At 30.6% G+C, this 19,178-nt stretch overlaps 2 protein-coding genes across 8 annotated transcripts; both read left to right on the plus strand.

Moving 5' to 3' along the window:
* Positions 1–1,451: 1,451 nt before the first annotated feature.
* On the plus strand, positions 1,452–4,483 carry LOC137830990 (uncharacterized). 7 transcript variants are annotated; one of them, XM_068638452.1, is made up of 8 exons: positions 1,452–1,565; positions 1,692–1,776; positions 1,902–1,993; positions 2,728–2,847; positions 2,976–3,039; positions 3,338–3,424; positions 3,641–3,703; positions 3,983–4,483. In XM_068638452.1, exons 3-8 carry the CDS (start codon positions 1,938–1,940, stop codon positions 4,058–4,060), a joined length of 468 nt encoding a protein of 155 aa, XP_068494553.1. In that variant the 5' UTR covers positions 1,452–1,565; positions 1,692–1,776; positions 1,902–1,937; the 3' UTR covers positions 4,061–4,483. The 7 variants fall into 7 exon arrangements, with proteins under 7 accessions (XP_068494553.1, XP_068494546.1, XP_068494549.1 ...); XM_068638445.1 differs by having other exon boundaries at positions 1,454–1,565; positions 2,976–3,054; XM_068638448.1 differs by having other exon boundaries at positions 1,454–1,565; positions 1,692–1,765; positions 2,976–3,054.
* Positions 4,484–17,073: 12,590 nt separating this feature from the next.
* LOC137830991 (thymidine kinase a-like) lies at positions 17,074–18,968 on the plus strand. Its single transcript, XM_068638453.1, has 4 exons — positions 17,074–17,270; positions 17,380–17,524; positions 18,238–18,359; positions 18,459–18,968. Exons 1-4 carry the CDS (start codon positions 17,128–17,130, stop codon positions 18,721–18,723), a joined length of 675 nt encoding a protein of 224 aa, XP_068494554.1. The 5' UTR covers positions 17,074–17,127; the 3' UTR covers positions 18,724–18,968.
* The last annotated feature ends 210 nt before the right edge of the window (positions 18,969–19,178 follow it).

Genomic DNA, 19,178 nt, shown 5'->3' on the forward strand with positions numbered 1-19,178 from the left:
GTATTATCTTCATAATAACATGATAACAAATTTAAATATATTTTTTATTTTCAAAATAACATGATAACAAATTTAAAATATCACAAAAGAGTGAAATGACAATAGTCATTTATGTTATCTTCAAAATAATATGATCACAAATATAAATTTATCTGTGATTTTTATAATAGCATGAGAACAAATTTAAAATATCACAACAGAGTTAAATGATAATAATCATTTATGTTATCTTCAGAATAATATGATGACAGATTTAAATACATATGTGATTTTCAGAGTAATATGATAACAAATTTAAAATATCATAGCAGATTTAAGTGATAATAATCATTTATGTTATCTTCAGAATAATATGATGACAAATTTAAATACATATGTGATTTTTATAATAATATGATAACAAATTTAAAATATCACCGCAAATTTAAATGGTAATAATCATTTGTGTCACGGGTAGTTAGCAAGATCAGTTTTACCTGTCCCACGGTGGGCGCCAAATGTTCTTTTCGGCTGACCTGGATCAGGTTTTGGTGGATGTTCTTTTCGGCTGACCTGGATCAGGTTTTGGTGGTGGATTCTATGCCAACTTTTCTTTTCCACTATTGCTGCTTTGAGATGCTTGAAATCCATAATGAGGGGAGCTCCACCTGTTAACAAGACTCTAACGATCAAGTCAGTGAGAGCATATAACTCTGAGTATAGTATCTAGTGTATGGAATAACATTTACTTTTGTTTAGAGTCTTGAGGCCCTTTTATAGTACTCGTAGAACCTCCCTTTAGGAGTTAACAACCATAAAGATATTATGTTAATATATTCCCTTTATTTTAGGAATGTTGGTAAAGCATTATCTCTGACGATTTATTTTAATCAAATTTAGAGTAAATATTTGTGCCTAACTGATTCAATTATTTATTCGGTTGTTTAATATATTTTGCTAGCCATTTGGTTGATTCTTAACAAATCATTAGACTTATTATTTTTTTGTGTCGAGTTAAGTATTTACCTTCTTAAACTAATTGGGCTAGAATAATATGCATAAGTGCTCGGGTCGAGCCCTGAGCACGTCCGACCAGTACATGCCAAGCAAATCTTAATGTAAATAAGAAAAAAATGTTAATATAAATTTTAATTTTAATTTTAATATTATTTTGACTTTCTTCATTATTTTTCATACTATGAATCTCTTTTTTTCATTTATTGTGTATTTAAAATGAAAAATTGAATTATAACGATTATTCTAACCTGTTGTTGGTAGAAAATAAAAACATTAATAAAATCAATTCTCACACAATTTATACTTTCAGAATAGGTAATCCAACAGTGACCATTATAAAGGGTAAAACATTGTTTTAAAAAATTATGGGGGTTCAAGTTAGTAATTATGGGGTGCAAGAAATGAAAGCTCCCAAATTTGACATTCAGACCCAATAAGACTTGCTGAGTTGTGCAGGTTGCAATAAAAACATAAAACAAAATATATAAAAGCTAATAGCACAATCTTTTCATCAGGGTTATTATATAGTCCAAATCCCTTTTGGGTGGGGGAAAAGTGACGCAAGGAGGGTATAAGAATTTAAATTTCCAATTAACTTAGAAAAATTTCATTTCACTCATGTTTCTGTATTCCACTTTGTTTTCTTTCCTTACTTTTTCTCATATTTGAGCTTTACACAGTGCAATGCCCGGTAGGTGTTCGATAAAATGCTTCAACTGAATCCTTGTATATAAGGAGTTGTGGTCATAGTACAAATTAAGCAAGAAAAGTTTTAGTGAGGTTGATAGTGCATTTTCATGATTTTTGCGTGCTTAATTGATTACCTGAGCTAGTGTTGTAGCTTCAAGCGTGTTTTTTTAACATGGAATTAATGTAGTCTGTCAGTAACATGTATTTATTTGCAGGAACTGGATAGTTTAGCCTGTTGCATTCACTGTGTAATGGAGGATCCATCATTTTTTGATCGGATGATCAGTCATCTCCGTTCGACTTGCAAGTACGAATTCCTGCATATGATGCTTAACTGCCAGTGTAAACTTGTTGTATATGACAGGTTTTTGTTAATCCTATTTATTATAGTGTGTAGTGTAATTATAGCAATTTCAGTCATAAAATTTTCAAGAATAAAATACATTTTTGTTCTCTCAAAACATATCTTGAAATCATGTTTTATCATCTTAAAATTATAAAATTATCATCTTCGGGAACTTGGGGGAAGCCTTGCACGCTTACGCTATTAAGCTGTTTAATGGGTAGTGCATATTGTAGTACAAAAAAGGTTTTGGGTAGTAGGTGAATTATATAGTTCTATTTGGGTTTTCTGAGAGTGGATGACTCTGTTTTAATTTCTTCATGGTATAATATGTACTTTCTGCCAAGTGACTCCTTGTGCTATAACTGAGTCATTTAATAATTTCTGTTGGCTTATTGAAAAGTTCGTTTATGTCTCTTTATTTTATCTTTATATTGAGATACCAAAAATAAATTTAATCCTTTTTTCCAATCATGACAATAAATCTTTGGAAGCTAATTTCAAATCTTCATATATTACTAATGAAGTTCAGTAGGGATTGACTATGGTACGGTAGTTTGCATAAACTCTAGAAATAGGTGTGTTGTTATGGCATGGCACACTTTCATAATGCCTTTTTCATGTGATAGTTTTGCCCGATCTGATTCTCTTTCTACTGTAAGGTGTTAATTTTCTTGGAATATTTGTGATAACTTAAGGTACTATACTGGTTATCCAAAGGATCTTGGACCATCCAGGGTTATTCATTTTACCTCTGAGCGTGAGTTTGTCACACTTCTTCATGAAGGTTTTCCTGTGGTTGTTGCATTCACCATCAGGTGATCTGGAGTTAGCTTCTGAATTCTTATTCGGTTCCCCCTATTTCAACTTGACTTTAGTTTTAATGTAAAGGAAAAGTGAAAAGATTTAGTAATAACTAATAACTACTAGTTATTTGATAATGCAGGGGGAATTATACACGACATCTTGACAAAGTATTGGAAGAAGCTGCTGTTGAGTTTTATCCTCATGTAAAATTTATGCGTGTAAGTTATTTTTCGTAATTAATGTGCTCACGCTGTTGTTTGCAATCGTATCAATAACATCTCTCATAGTGAAGCATAGCATCTGTCTCATTAGATTGAACTAGAATCACAAAAACACAAACACATATACTCACAGGACAGTTCATCTCGTCAGTTTTCCTTTCTTTGTATTTTATTGCATGATTATTATTATTTTCTTGGGATTGGTCTATGTATTTTCTGTGCACTCTGGTAGCATGTTACAGTGCATTTTGTGAAAGGGTTTTGTTCTGGTGCTTTGCAGGTTGAATGTCCGAAATATCCTGGGTTTTGTATTACTCGGCAAAAGAAGGAGTATCCATTCATTGAAATATTTCACAGTCCAACACAAGTATGGTGTTCCTTACCTATTCATCACTGTCTCATCACTTCACTGCATAAATTTCCTACCGGAAAAGTTACATAAAATTTTCTTTTAATGGAATGGTTTATCAGAAAGAATGTATTCAGCAGCAGTAATATGGTTTCTATTCATAGTTAATCTGATCATTGACTACCACCCCGTGTAAATCCTTTTGTAATTTGAGACTTGTGTTCTCTTATACAGGCAGATAAACAGGGAAGGGTAGCCGATCCGAATATTACTAAATACAGTGTGAAAGTGTTGCCAGTAAGTTGTTTTTGTTCTCAATAAGTCTAGATGCCTCCTTGAGAATCCTTTTTCAGGCTAACTGATATCTATTACTGATTATTATTATTTTTGAATTTTTAACTCCTCTCAAACAAAGAAGTATAATGAGTGTATGCAAAGTTACTAAGACTAACAATTTACCATAAAGTCACTAGAAAACTTGTGACTTACAATGAGTGTATGCAAAGTGTACTCACTTGCATCTATGAGATGTTGTAATATTTTATCCAATTTCAATTTAATTTTATGCACTTGCAGTTCCACAACGACTTGAGTGCTTATGGATTTAGAGAATTCTTCAAACGACACGGTATGTGGTCATCAGATTCAAAGTAAGGTTCCAGCAGAAGGGTTTTATGTTTCACATGTTGAAGAGCTACACCTCATCACACTCTACCTATTTGATCTATCAGTATATCATCACAATTTCACAACTAAGTGTCAATATTATTTGGTTGAAGTCTTTCTCGGGCACTTTTCATTGTTCCCTTGTGTTGGCATCTTAGTATTTCCTTGTTTATGTTCTCCAACTTCTAGAGGAGAATCTGCATGAAGTTTCTCATCAAACCCTAAAAATGTCTTACGGTTCAGTTATCAAACATTGGATACTTGTTTATGTTCTCCAACTTCTAGAGGAGAATCTGCATGAAGTTTCTCATCAAACCCTAAAAATGTCTTACGGTTAAGTTATCAAACATTGGATATTATGCAAACACTTGTTTATGCTATGTTTAGGAAGTAAGTGATTATTTTCCACAAGGTGCATTAGCTTAATTGTTTTTAATATGTGCTACATGTAGCAGCAGATTTGGGGTTTTTTTTCATACTTTTTCTGTCAACTACTTGAAGGATAGAGGCTTCTTTGAGAAACAAGATAAACTGTTTGTCTTAAAAGATGGATTTATTTTTTCTGATATGCCATATATTCTATTATGTATAAAAAAGAGTTATGGCTGTGTTATTGTATACTTTTATAACGAGTGCTCTATGAATTTAGTGAGAAACTAACCTCCTAATTGCAATGGTGATATATATGTGTTGGATACTCAGAATTTAACATTTTTCAACAACATATTTGTGGTTGATAATATAGTTATTAAACATTACATCTTGTAATAACTTTAAAACAACTCTGTACTGCTTCCATCAAGCAATAAATATACAACTATACTCTCATAGTTATGCATAAAAAACAGTTTTTTATTATTAAAAGTGTATATAACATTTTTGCATTAGTTTCTAAAACTATAAAAAAAAATCCCCAAAAGTAGCAATAATATCTACATATATTTAGAGAGAGAAAATGGAGTTTAAAATTTTACTTGATTTGAAAATTTAAAGAACTAATTTAAAAATTTCATAGTGTAACTTATGTGACAAAGTTTAATATTTTAAAAACCAACAGAAGTGATTCACCCTTCAACATCATTTTTCTTTGGTGGGAATTTACCTATATTTGATGAAGCCTAACCATCATATATCAACCTTTACACTTTGGGAAGACAAAGTTGATGAGAGGTTCTAACCATCAACTAAGTGGTCTACATGATTCCAGCAAAATTCAAGGGTGGACAAATCTATACTTAATACAATTGAAGAGAGCATAATCAAAAAGATTTTACACGAGTCACAACCACAGTTTTCTGAAAAAATAATTCAACTTGTTTTTCCTAAAACGAGAAATTGTACATCTGGCACTCATAAGACAATTCTTCGGGGTTTTGTGGAAGATAGTTGGCCTAATAAAAAATTTCTCTGAATGGACTTAACGGAGGAAACTAGGTTTTCGTTCTTCTCTTACACAACCCTAAAGTTGCTCCTCTAATGGAGAATTAGGTTTTCCATTTACAGTGTAAACGCATCCTGAGCTGCTCTGAATGGAGGAAACTAGGTTTTCCTTCTTCTCTCACACAATCCTAAAACTGCTCTAAACAGAGAAAATTGAGATTTCCGTTTTACTCTCATGCAAGCCTAAATTGGGGTGATCTACTTGCTGCAAAACTTACCGAAGAAAGGCCACTTACACAAACAAGGTAATCGTTTTTTAATTTCAAATTTGAAATCTCAATTGATTTTTGATTTCTATTGAAGTTTAGAGCCTCTTTTTCAAAAAAATTTATTTTTTATTTTTTTTATAAAAGCTTTCATGTTAGGCTTCACTATGCAACTTGACATCTCAGCTAGGCTGATACCTCAAGTAACAACAATCATTTGTCATCACATGAAAAAAGTATTAACTCATATGTTAACAAAAATGATATATAGGTAGACCATACTTATTCATAAAGAATTCTAAGAACAGACTAGATGGAAGCCTACTATACCAATCAAATGATTCTCTATGAATAAATCCTAAATTAGCCAACTTATCAACACATGCATTCCCTTCAGAAAAAATATAGTAACCCTAAACCTGATTTTCCCACAGTAATTAAAACAAGTATTCTAGTGAGGTGAAGGTTAGTACGCCCACAGGGGATAAGCTGCATGCATGATATGTGAAGGTTAGTACGCCTACAGTAAAAAGATGGGCTCCATGATGCTGGTACATGAGTTGGTACCCTGGCGGCCATGTTGTTAAGATTGTGCACTCCAAGGAGGAAGATTTTGTGCGGTTGTTGTGCGAAGATTGTGCACATTGTAACAAGTTCTCCTCCCATCAAACCTACTTTCACTCGAGATAAGGTTCTCATGAGAGAAGGGTTGTTACGAGGAGTAACCTAAAAGTGGTCTATAAAAGGGACTTGAAATCCTTGGTAAAGGTACACCGTTTCTAAGACTGAAACTACGTGCTTACTTATTTATTGTTTCTTAGCCTAGTACTGACTTAATCGTCATAGTGCAATCACAGGTAGGGCCCCCTCTATTTCAAACAGAGTCGTGTTCCAACATCCCAGGAAAAGAGCAAAATCCAACAGAGGCAGACGGAGTTACAACCTGTTCCCAGAGTCAACCGGGGACCAAGTCAACCGGCAAGAACAGTAACCAACAACAGATTACAAAATAGACACACACACACCAAAGAAGTGATCTTGAACCCCTCAAGAACACTCAATTCCTTTGGCTACAACGCAACACAGATCAGAACACCCTCTGACTTTGTGCAACACCAGTTCTTTACAGAAATACAAATCAAATAGAGAAAGGAATGGAATACACCTAATACAATCACAAATTGGATTGAAAGAATACACAACAGTCTTATTCCACTCTTAGAAAAAAAATCCAAAGCCTTAAGCAATTATGGAAAAATAGATTTTGAAATTGTTAATTTGAATCCATAACAACCAGGAGCGTATGACCACTTATTTATACTCCAATCAGTTGTTAAAAACATTTAATGCAAAAGTCAGATCAGTTTTAAAACAAACAAAACAGATTTAATCAATTAAACTAAATTTTGTTAAGGATTTTCAAAAAATAGTCGGTTGATTTTTTGAAACAATCGACTGAATTGGTTTGACAACAAAGTCAACCAAAGTCAACCAAAGTCAAACAGTTTAAAAACCCTTCAAACAAGCTGAAAGAAAAACAACCAATTAAAACGAGAAATCAACAGGTTGTTTTTCTGCTTCTCTTTGAAAACACATCTTTTTCAAAAGGATTAAAATCAGAAACCCATCATCAAAGTCTTCAAGCAATCCACATAGATTTGGAGACAACAAAGCCAATGTTCAACAATCTCCCCCTATTTGATGAAGACAAATCCCTGGTTTGCTTGTGTTGATCTGTTTGAATTTGAAAGCACTTGCAAAACATAAATGTACCAGAGAGCAATTATATCCAGGTTTTACTAGTACCAATGAACCAGTTTTCACCCTGTGATTTCCATAAAGAAAACCATCAAAATCAGTGTGAAACCCAATGTGAAAGAGGTGCAAATTTAGACTGAAACAACAGGTAAGGCAACAACAATTATAAACAATTAATAGTAGCAACAGTTCAACATTGAAAACCACATAAATTTCCCTGTATTTGTCTTCACAAATAGAGTAAGACAAGGGATAAAACCAGAATTTAAGAAACTCATTTCTTAAGAAGAAAACCAGAAAACCAGTGTGTGTGACAGCACCGTTTCAGCAACAAACCTATGATACCATATCAGGATTGCAGCAAAAAGTTATGGTGTATCAGAGCTATGATAGCAGCAGAATTAAAGTACCATACACTCAAATCTTTTGAACCATCAACAAAATATAATTTTGTCTAGGAAGCTGGTATGGTATTTGCTCAATCAGAAACTGAATTTTATAGAGCCACATATATTTTATTTCAGTAACTATAACAAAACCACTTATCCTTAAGCAATTCTTCCAACACACACAACCCAATATCTCGCAAGCAGACAACATATTAAACCCAAGCAAGATGAAGACTCCAAATGTAATCACATACATAAATATTCATTAACCCATGACCACCAATGTGATTGCCATACATAGAAAGCTTTGAATTTCAAGGAAAACAAAGAATATATCCCTTTATTATCTAATTTAGAGGAACAAAGAATGCATATTTGACGCATAATAGGTTTTGAAAGAAAAGAAACAGCTGTAATCATGCATAAGAATTCATAACAACTTTATTCAAAAGTGTCAGAGGAAAAACAATTGGTTGTTTTGTGAAAACAATCGGTTGTTTTTCTGAGACAGCAAGAAAATGTTTTTTTTCAAGGCAAATCATCTTTCTAAGTGATGTGAAATGCATAATGAAATACATTCATACCTTTGCATTACCTCAAAATGTTTAGAAGTTCATTTGGTATTATGTAGCCAAAAGCATAGGATCAACATATACAACTTACTTTACATATGTCATGAATTTTGACTTGTCAAGAATTTGAGTAAGGTGTATGCTCTTGAACCATATTAATAAGCATCACTTTGATTATTCTTCATCATAGCACATGTACTTGAAAGGTTTTGCAACATAGAATTGATGCATATACAAAGCAAGTATAGCACCAAGATAACAAGACACACACAAAACAATTTTCTGCATATACAACATTAGTAGAAAAACCAAAAAAAGTGAAGTGTTCAAGTGCAGAATAGCAACAACATAATGGACAGCTTTAAAGTTATCTATACAACCAAATCAAGCATAAACTTCTCCCCCTATTTGTTCTCACAAATAGACAATGAGAAGGGTTGTACAAAGCAGAAATTAGAATGATAATACAGTAGTCCAGCAGTACAAACAATGTTGATATTTCAAGAATAGAAAATGATATAGAGCTTTCAAGGAAACAACTGGATATATTCTTTTATTATCAGATTCTGAGGCACACTCAATGTATATTTTTCCAAAAGCAAGATTTGAAAAAAAGAAATAGGTTTAACCATGCATAAGCAAATTTGGCAACATTATACAGAGGTGCCAGAGGCAAAACAATCGGTTGTTTAGAAAAAACAATCGGTTTTTTTACTGTGACAGCAAAGAGAATATTTTTCGTAACCAAAAAATACCTTTTAAATTGATGAAAAATGCAGTATGCAATTTGTTCATACCTTTGCTCAGAGAACCCCAATAGATTCACCCAAAAAGAAGACTTTGAGATGTTCATATGGTCATATAAGGCACACTTACAAAAATTGAGAAATGAAAACACACATACAATCTTTATTCTTGAATTTTCTCTTTTGACCAACCACTATGCATGTGCCAAGGATGTCTCTTGACATTCAAAGAACCCTGCAAGACATATACAATTGAAAAGTGTAGGTACAAAGATTGACTTTGCTTTTGATGTTCTTCCCTTTAACAGTCATTCTTTAAGCCAAAAAGTGATTCTTGACTGCCAAGGATACCTACAAGAAAAGATTAAGAAGCAAGATTTGGTTCCCTTATGAATTTAGGTCCACTGATGTTAGTATGAACCTTAGGAACCTTAGAAACCTTAGGAACCCATTTCAAAATACCTTTGGGAATTGAAAACCTCCTTACTCTGCAAAATCTAACAGTATGACCCCTTTTTCATGCAGTAGAAGCAAATTTTAATCGGTTATTTTGACAAAACAACAGGTTGTTTTTCAAAGAAACTTGAAAAGGGTTTTTAAAAAGATTTGTTCTTGCTGTTTGGATTAAACCCCAACCCAGCCTTTCCAAAAACACATTTTTGAGAAGCAAGAATAGTTTCAAGATTGGATTGGCCTTTGGAAAACTTGTCCATGGTTTTTAAAAGGTAGTGAACTTTCTTTTCAAGTAATTCACAATTTTCACAAAAGCTAGAATCACACTTGCAAGAATAATTTTTGTAAATCATTTCCAAACTTTCAAAATCTGTTTTTGAATTGTTCAACTATTCTTCCAAAGTTTTGACTCTGTTTTCCAACCAGTTGTTTAAACCTTTCAATCGGATGTTCAACAGGGCCAACCTATTAGCTTCTTCATTAGTCTCTTTGAAGGCCTCAAGAAGTTGGCTATAATTTTCAACATTAATGGAAGAGCTTGAACTTACACTGCTTGATTTGAATTCTTCCTTTGCCATGAAACAAAGATTGGCTTCCTCATCATCCTTTGATGAAGAACTTGAAGATGAATCATCATTGTATGCTCTCCTTGCTTTGCCTTTCTTCTTGTACTTCTTGTAACCCCTTTTCTCTTTGCACACATTGCTTGGACATTCAGCCTTGATGTGTCCATGTTTACCACATCCAAAACAAGTGTAGTTTGTAGAATTAAATTCACTAACATTCTTGGTATTGTACCTTTTTTATGGCTAGTTTTTGTCCTTGTTGTTCTTCACATTAATTGTGCCTTCATGGGTAACCTCAAGGATGTCCCACATCTCTTTTGCAGATGCACATTTTGAGACCCTGAAAAATTCATCAAAATTTAAAGCAAAAGTGATGATGTTCTTGGCAATGCAATCATATTAAGCTCTTTTACTTTCAAGCTCAGTCCATTGGGACCAAGGTTTTTCAGAAAAAACTTTATCTTTTTCAAGCATAGGAATAAAAGGGCCAATTACAATAGCATCTCAGATTCCTCTATCAATTGATTCAACAAATATTTTCATTCTAACCTTCTAGAATTGATAATTCAGTCCACAAAATAGAGGTGACCTGTTTATTGAAGCACCCTCCCCAAAAGGTATTTTTTCAGCCATTTAAAAAAGGTTTAGGATCGAAACTTGAATCACTTTTAAGAACCTTGCTCTGATACCAATTGTTAGAGTTATAGGGCTAAAACAAGAGGGGGTGAATTGTTTTTGAAAGATTTTTGCAAGTATTGAAGGTAGAGTGAAAGACTATGAAGAATTAATCAATGGAAAATTTGTCCAGCCAAATATAAAATTGTTTTTAAGCTTGATGCAGAAAATGAACCGGTTGTTTTTATTAGCATTTTATGAAAACAAATTTAAAGTAGTTTAAAGAGTGTAAGGATAGAGAGATTCACACAGAATGTTTATATTGATTCACTCTTCACCAAGAGCTACATCGAGTCCCAGAAAACCACTGGTATTCCATTATGTAACTGTACTAGACCAGAGCGCTGGGCTCAGTGCTCGGTGATCGGACATCGGCGCCTGTGTCAGGCAGGTCAGCTCGGTGGTCTGGTCGAGTTAATGGGCCACGTAAGTGGGTCCCAGGAATGCGTGTGTTGAGGTTCATTCATATATATATATATAAGGCCTGATCAGCGAAAAAGTGCACGTGGTGTGTATAGTACATTCGGGTTTAGCACAAGTAAATATTCCCTAAAAACGCCTAATCCCAAGAGCCCTAAGGTTTTTGGGGGATAAGCTGCATGCATGATATGTGAAGGTTAGTACGCCTATAATAAACAAATGGGCTCCATGATGTTGGTACATGAGTTGGTACCCTGACGCCCATGCTGTTAAGATTGTGCACTCCAAGGAGGAAGATTTTGTGCGGTTGTTGTACGAAGATTGTGCACATTGTAACAGATTCTCCTCCCATCAAACCTACTTTCACTCGAGATAAGGTTCTCGTGAGAGAAGGGTTGTTACGAGGAGTAACCTAAAAGTGGTCTATAAAAGGGACTTGAGATCCCTGGTAAAGGTACACCATTTCTAAAACTGAAACTACGTGCTTACTTACTCATTGTTTCTTAGCCTAGTACTGACTTAATCGTCAAAGTGCAATCGATTAAAACGAGAATCAATAGGTTGTTTATCTCCTTCTCTTTGAAAACACATCTTTTTCAAAAGGATTAAAATCAAATAACTTTGGATCAATTCTATGAGTGGATTACAAATTTAAACTACCCAAAACACACCCAAAAACCCATCATCAAAGCTCTAGCCGCCAACCACCAAATATCCATAAAATCCTAGCTATCATACCTCTTTTCCAAAACATTAGGAAAATTCATGATTGTAAAAACATCATAACATATTAGTGGTTGATTTGCCAAATCCAATAAAACACGAAAATAGATCGACAACATGTTTAGGGCATTTACTTCATGCACCCAAAAATTTGAATATGCACCCAGTTTTTATATGAAATCAAAAAATACTCTTAAATAAAAGGGAATAAAGATAAAAAAAAAATAATTTAGAACCACTTTTTGGAACATCTTTATGGATTTAGATTTACGTAACACTTTTATGAATTCCAAAAATTATTTTTTGGAATATTTTTCCAAATTTTCTTTTTTATAATTGTTTTCTCTAAAATATATTTTTTGTAAAGATTTTTCCTCATATATCATTATTTTCACTTTTATTTTTTCAGCTAACACCCTTTAATTTTTATTTTTCTATTTAGCATCCTTTCGTTTTTATTTCTCTATTTAGCACCTTTTTTTTCTATCATTCTTTATTTATTTTTGTTCTTCTTTTTCTTTTTATTGTTGTTGTTTTTATTTTCTATATTTATTTATTTTGTATTTTTTGTCCTTCTCACTTTTAAGCATCAAGTGCAACATTTGTATTAGTTTTTTTTTAGCAAATTTAAATATTTATAAAATTAAAATAGAAGAAAATTTGGAATTTAAAAATTAAATATATAAAAATTTATTAAGAAATATCAATACAAAGATAATGAAATAAAATAATTTATTGATATTTTGATATAAGTAAATATTATGGGTAAAATAAATGTAAAATTGTAACATTATTTTGGTTTTTTTGTATTTTTATAGTAAATTTGAATTGCAGAGAACAAATTATAATACATTTGTAATTATATTTTTATAATAAAATTCAGATGAAAAAATTTATAATAAATTATAATGTTGGTACCAAATTAAATATTGGTATTTTTTTTTTTGTTAAAAAATAGTAAAATAAGTAATAGTAAAATTTAAATAAAATTGTTTGGATATTTTATAAAAAAAATTAACTAAATGGTTTAAAAAATTATAAATAAAAATTAGGTTATTGGTGATATGTATGTGATAATAAAAAAAATTAAGTGAATAAATTTATTATTAGGTTTAATAAAAAATAAATGTATAAATTATAATTTTAAAATAAAAATTCAGAAAAAAATATATTTAAATTGAAAGATTATGTAAATAATGAGTTATACATAAATATATGTCATAAATTATAATAATAAATATTATATAATCATATTTAATTATAAAGAAATATAAAAAATTATAAAGAGAAATGAAATATGTGGTGAACACTAAATAAAATACAATTTATATATTGATTAAAGATGGAAAAAAGACAATACATGATATTTAAATAACATAAATGTGAATTATTTTTAAATGTTTTCATGTTTATTTGTTGTGAATTGTTGTTAATTATAGAAATGATGTAGTATATGTTGAACATAAAAAGGAAAATAAATTAGAGATGATCATTCATTTAATATTTTCTTCAATGGTACATCAAATTGTTTGTGCGAAATGAAACATAATTAATGACAAGGAGTAGACGCTCTCCAGTAATGTTGGGTCACGTTGATATTTTTTATTTTTTATTTTGTAAAAACTCATTTCTTTCTTCAAAAATTACATTTTTAAGTATTTTAAACATTAAATTATTTTTACAGCCAATACATTTATTTTTTTAATGCGTCTAATATTAAAATTATCATTTTTTTAATTTATTAATTCCTTTTTAAAACTTATTTTATTTTATTTATTGGTTCTTAAATTTATTTTTATTCTTCTTTTTTTCCTTTTATTCTAAGAGGTTTTTTTTTTCAAAAATACAAAATAAAATCATGAGAAAAACAGTGCAAAATAGGGAAATAAAAACCAAAGGATATTGGATGGGAAAATAAAAGTGGAAATAGTGCTATATGAGAAAAATAGTCATTTTTTTGCATTCCATAATTGTTTTTCAAAATGAGATTTTGATTTTCGAATTCTATTTTAGAATTTTATTTATAGAACGAAATAATATATTCTAAATTTTCTTGACCAAAAATGTATTTTTTAAATTTTAAATTTCAATTTTGAAATGAAAAGCAATTTTGGAAATTTAAAAAAGGGATCTGGTGGAACAATTAATGTGCAAGAAGAATTTGACCATGATTAGTTGAGTAAACCTATATCAGTCTGTTTATACCTTTTTCACTATCTTTATTTATGACGTATTACTAACCTTATACGAGTTTTTCTAATGCATTATATCCAAAATATAGTAATTTAATAATTTTTTACAAAAACTTGTTATAAAGTAGACTTTAAAGTCTAAGTCAATCTCATAAAATCGGCTCATAAGATTGAGATTTGCACTCACTTATATACAATGAAATGTTCTTATCTCTAGTCGATGTGGGATATCCAAAAAAAATATATAACAAATAAAAATTGATATTATGAAAAGTTTAATATTAAAAAAATGTTATATAAATTTTAAAATAAAATATCAATTAATAATAACAAAATGTCAAAAATAATTATAAAAAATATTAAACAATTACACATAATCGAAATCTCATCATAATAAATAAAATACACATTTATTAGATATCATAGCATCAAGTCTCAAAACTTTTGGAGTACGAATAATCCTTATTCTTCTTACTAGCAGGAACACAGGCACTGACGTGTCTGTGTATCCGCATTTTTTATTTTTGTTTCTTTAGTATTTTTTTATTTTTCAAAAACAATTTCTTTTAATAAAATTAAAATGAGAAGTTAAAGAGTATACAATTAAAGAGTAGTGTGTATCCGCAATTTTTATTTTTCTTTTTTTAGTATCTTTTTATTCTTCAAAAACAATTTTTCTTAATAACATTAAAATGAGAAGTTAAAGAGTATACTGTTAAAGAGTAGGTTAATAAAATAGTGGGGAGTAGGTACCTATACATGAGAGAGAAAGTGGAAAGTGGTCCACAAAATATTACAAATATCTTTAATTTTTTATTTAATAGAGAAGAAGATCTTTAAAACAGAAAAGTAACCAATCAATTTCTCCACTCTCTCCACTCTCCAGTTAAATAATAACAAATAAAATAAATTTTAAAATTATTTTATTAATTTTTGAAATTATAAAATGTCCAAATAACCAAAATAAATTAATACAATAAATTATTAAGTAAGGATAAAATGGAAAAAAAATTAAGAACAGTTAAGAGGAGAATAAGAAATGACACAATGACCATAATACAATAATAAAATTAAATATTAATATAAGGATAAAATAGGAAAAAAAAATAAGAGCAGTTAAAAGGGGAATCCTTTATATATAGGTATAGAAATTATTATACTTTGTGTGAATTGGCTTAACCAATGCGAGTAATTGATCATCATTCTAAGTGTTTTATTCTTTACAAATTTTATTTCCTAAGAATGTCTCACACATTAACCACTTTTGCAATTCAAAACCGTTTATCTTCTCCAGTATTTCCACTAATATTTTTCTTTCTCTCAAATTTGAAGAGACATTCTTCTTTGTATGCAACTGTTTGAAAAGTAACCACTTTTTCAATCCAAAAAAGTCTCCAACCTCTATTTCAATTTAAAATTGTTCCTCCATATATATTACATATTTTAGAGAAAATAAGAAATGACAACAATGTTCATAATATAATCAAATATTTATATAAGAATAAAATAGGAAAAAAATTAAGAGCTGTTAAAGAGGAGAATCCTCTTTATATATAGTATAGATATATATATTTTTAATTAAATATGTTTAAAATAATTAAATAATTATATTTTTTTATCACAATAAATCAAATGTAATATTATTTTAATAATGTGGTTCTTAATGAGTAAAGAAATTGAAGTTATTAATTTATAAAATAAACTAAACATCTCTATTGGAAAAAATAAAATAAAATGTATACATTAAAGAAATAGGAAAAACAAAATAAGATAAATAAAAGAGATGAAATATGAAAAAAATTAGCAATACATATTTCAGAATATAAAAATTAGAGTTTTTGAAGCATTGAGGAGACGGAATACATGGTGAAGTGGCTGTGATGAAATGTGAAGAGGAACAGTAATACACTGTTTCAGAATCTCAAAATTAGAATTTTGAGGAGGCGGGAGGCATAGTGGCAGCCAAGGAAGAGTGTGTGCGCTTGCATTTAGATGTTGGAAGGGTCAACAATTAAGGTGTTTGCTCTTGAAAATAAAATTAAAAAACTGTTTTATTAACTTCTAAAATTATAAAATGTCCAAATAACCAAAATAAATTGATAAAACAAAATATTAAGTAAGGATAAAATAGAAAAACAATTTAAAGCAGTTAAAGTGGAGAATCCAAAATATCCAAATAACCAAAATAAATTGATAAAACAAAATATTAAACAAGGATAAAGTAGAAAAACAATTTAAAGCAGTTAAAGTGGGGGAATCACATATATTTTAAAATTTGTATGGATTGAATATTAAATAATATAAAAATTCAAAATAATTAACATATTAATACTAAAATGCTTGCATAGTTTTCCCCCAAGTAATTGTGGAAGCAATAGTCAAAGTAACCTTTTGGTGGATGTGACGTTTTCGCTATTTAAATTACATCCACAATTTTTTATTTTTTTTAAAAATTTTATATAAAATTAAAAATCAATTTTAATTTCAGTCTAAATTTTAAATTTATTAAAAAAATTATTAAAATATAATATTAAAATATAATATTAAAATATTTTATATTAACTCAATTCCTTGACATAAATACTATAATATAGTTTATATTAATTATTATATAAAAAATACAAATAAGAATTTATTGTATTACAAATATTTCAGGAAATCTAAGATTTAGATATATTTTAATATTTTTTTATTTGAAAAGTATTATATTAATATTGTTTGTTACATGTTTGGCGGCAATTGAAATGTAATGTGTGTGAAAGTTCATATTTTCCCTCCACAATTTAAATCTTCCCTCTAAACCCTATCAAAATCAAACCCACGCTCTTCATGACAGAACCGCTCTATAAATATGGAGTGAAGCTTCTCCTATTTTCTCGTGATCAACAGAACCCAAACACCCCTTTTGTTTCTCAATGGCTTCTTCCTTTTCCCTCTCACCAGACTCCAAAGCCCTTTCTCACTCATCTGGTGAGGTCCATGTTATTGTGGGCCCCATGTTCGCTGGCAAGACCACTGCGCTTCTTCGTCGTATCAAATCCGAGCTCAACGCTGCCAGGTTGTCTTTTCAATTCCCAACTTTCTTTTTTTTCTCTTCAATTTTTTTTTGTTGATTATGTGGTTTTCTATTGGTTGTTTTGTTCAAAGTTTTTGTTTTTGTCGTGAAGGAATGTGGTGATGTTGAAGTCAAGCAAGGATACAAGATATGCGACTGACTCGGTTGTGACGCACGATGGGATTAAATTTCCTTGTTGGGCGTTACCCAATCTGTTGTCTTTCAGAGAAAAATATGGCCACGATGCTTATCAGAAGGTATTTTTGCTTCTCTTTGTTTCGTTTGAATTTTGTTTAAGGAAGTCTACAACGATCTCGAGTGGTCTTTGAATGTGCTATGGTGAAAATGAGAGTTGTTCTTATTTTAATGGTAACATTTGAAGTGGAGTTTTTTTAGGGAAAAAAATCATTTGACCAATTTATCTGTCTACTGAATACCCATATATTTCTGCTTTTTTTTAACATTTATTTTTGGACGGTTTTATCATTTGTTGTATTTCAGATTAGAAAATGATTATCGAGTAAAATGCCATTATTAAAAAAACCGAGTAGGGAATCAAACAACCATTGCTATCAATTCCATCCCTTTGTGTCCGTTTCTTTTCCTTAACAACACTAAAGCATTCTATTTAACGATATGAGAGGATCAAAATTCCTTGGTTATAATTAGGGTTTTAGTATCTTGTTATGGCTGTTATCATAATTTTGTTGCAAGTCTTGGCATTGTGAGAGATATGCCTTACAAATACAAGTGAAGTAATTGCAATTTTGCTAATAGGGGATCCAAGGGTCTTGATATTAGGGTAGGAAATGAGGTTGGGGACCACATTTTAAAATCTGGGTTTGGTTGTAATTGTTAAAATTATAGATACTTTGATCTACGGGGTTTTAATGTGCAGTCCTTAACAGAAAGGATCACTGAAATATTTGGTAGTTAAGAAAAGGTGATTGATAATGTTTGGTGGATGCAGTTGGATGTTATTGGCATAGACGAGGCTCAGTTTTTTGAGGACCTATACGAGTTTTGCTGCAAGGCTGCTGATGAAGATGGTAAAACTGTAATTGTTGCAGGCCTGGATGGTGATTACTTAAGGTATTGTTCAAACATACACATATAAGTCCCATCTCATTGTAGGTTTTTTTATGAACTATTTTTCCTCAAATTCTTATCTTTCACCTTACCCTTTCTCAGGAGAAGCTTTGGCTCAGTGCTTCACATAATTCCTCTTGCTGATTCTGTTACCAAGTTAACAGCTCGTTGCGAACTATGTGGCAAACGTGCTTTTTTCACCTTGAGGAAGACAGAGCACCAAGAGACTGAACTCATTGGTGGGGCTGATGTCTATATGCCCGTTTGTCGCCTTCATTATATGAACAGTCAGGTTGCTGAGAGGATTGTTCTCCAATCTCAAGCTGTCAAAACTGATTCCCTTCTTGAGCCAACTGCAGATGTTTAATGCTAATTGGAAATTGGCTTGCATGTGTTCCCCCACCATGCTTCATTCATTGGTCAGACTCATGTTGGTCTGAATCTCACTAATGTATTTGCTTTATCAGCCTTCTGTTTATATTTAAAAGTCGAGACCTAGAGGTTATAACATTGAGACACATTATGATTGACTTTCATTGACATATATGGTTGGTCATGGAACAAGATATCCTTAACTAATTTAGTATGATTTGACGTTGATGATTTTTTAAATTGGTTGGTTGTTACCCATGTAAGTAAAGTTTAACAACTTTATGATATTATAGAATCATTCTTTATTTTATCAAAATGATCAGGTACGCATCTAACGAAGGAATACCTAGGGCTCCTTTAATCTGCATTACTATGTTTTAAACATGCACCCATAGATTTAGAAATTCCAAATTTATTTTTTTGAAATAAATTAGGTTTGACATTATGAAA

Source organism: Phaseolus vulgaris, chromosome 6 (genome assembly GCF_000499845.2).
Source record: "Phaseolus vulgaris cultivar G19833 chromosome 6, P. vulgaris v2.0, whole genome shotgun sequence".
Taxonomy (NCBI): Eukaryota; Viridiplantae; Streptophyta; class Magnoliopsida; order Fabales; family Fabaceae; genus Phaseolus; species Phaseolus vulgaris.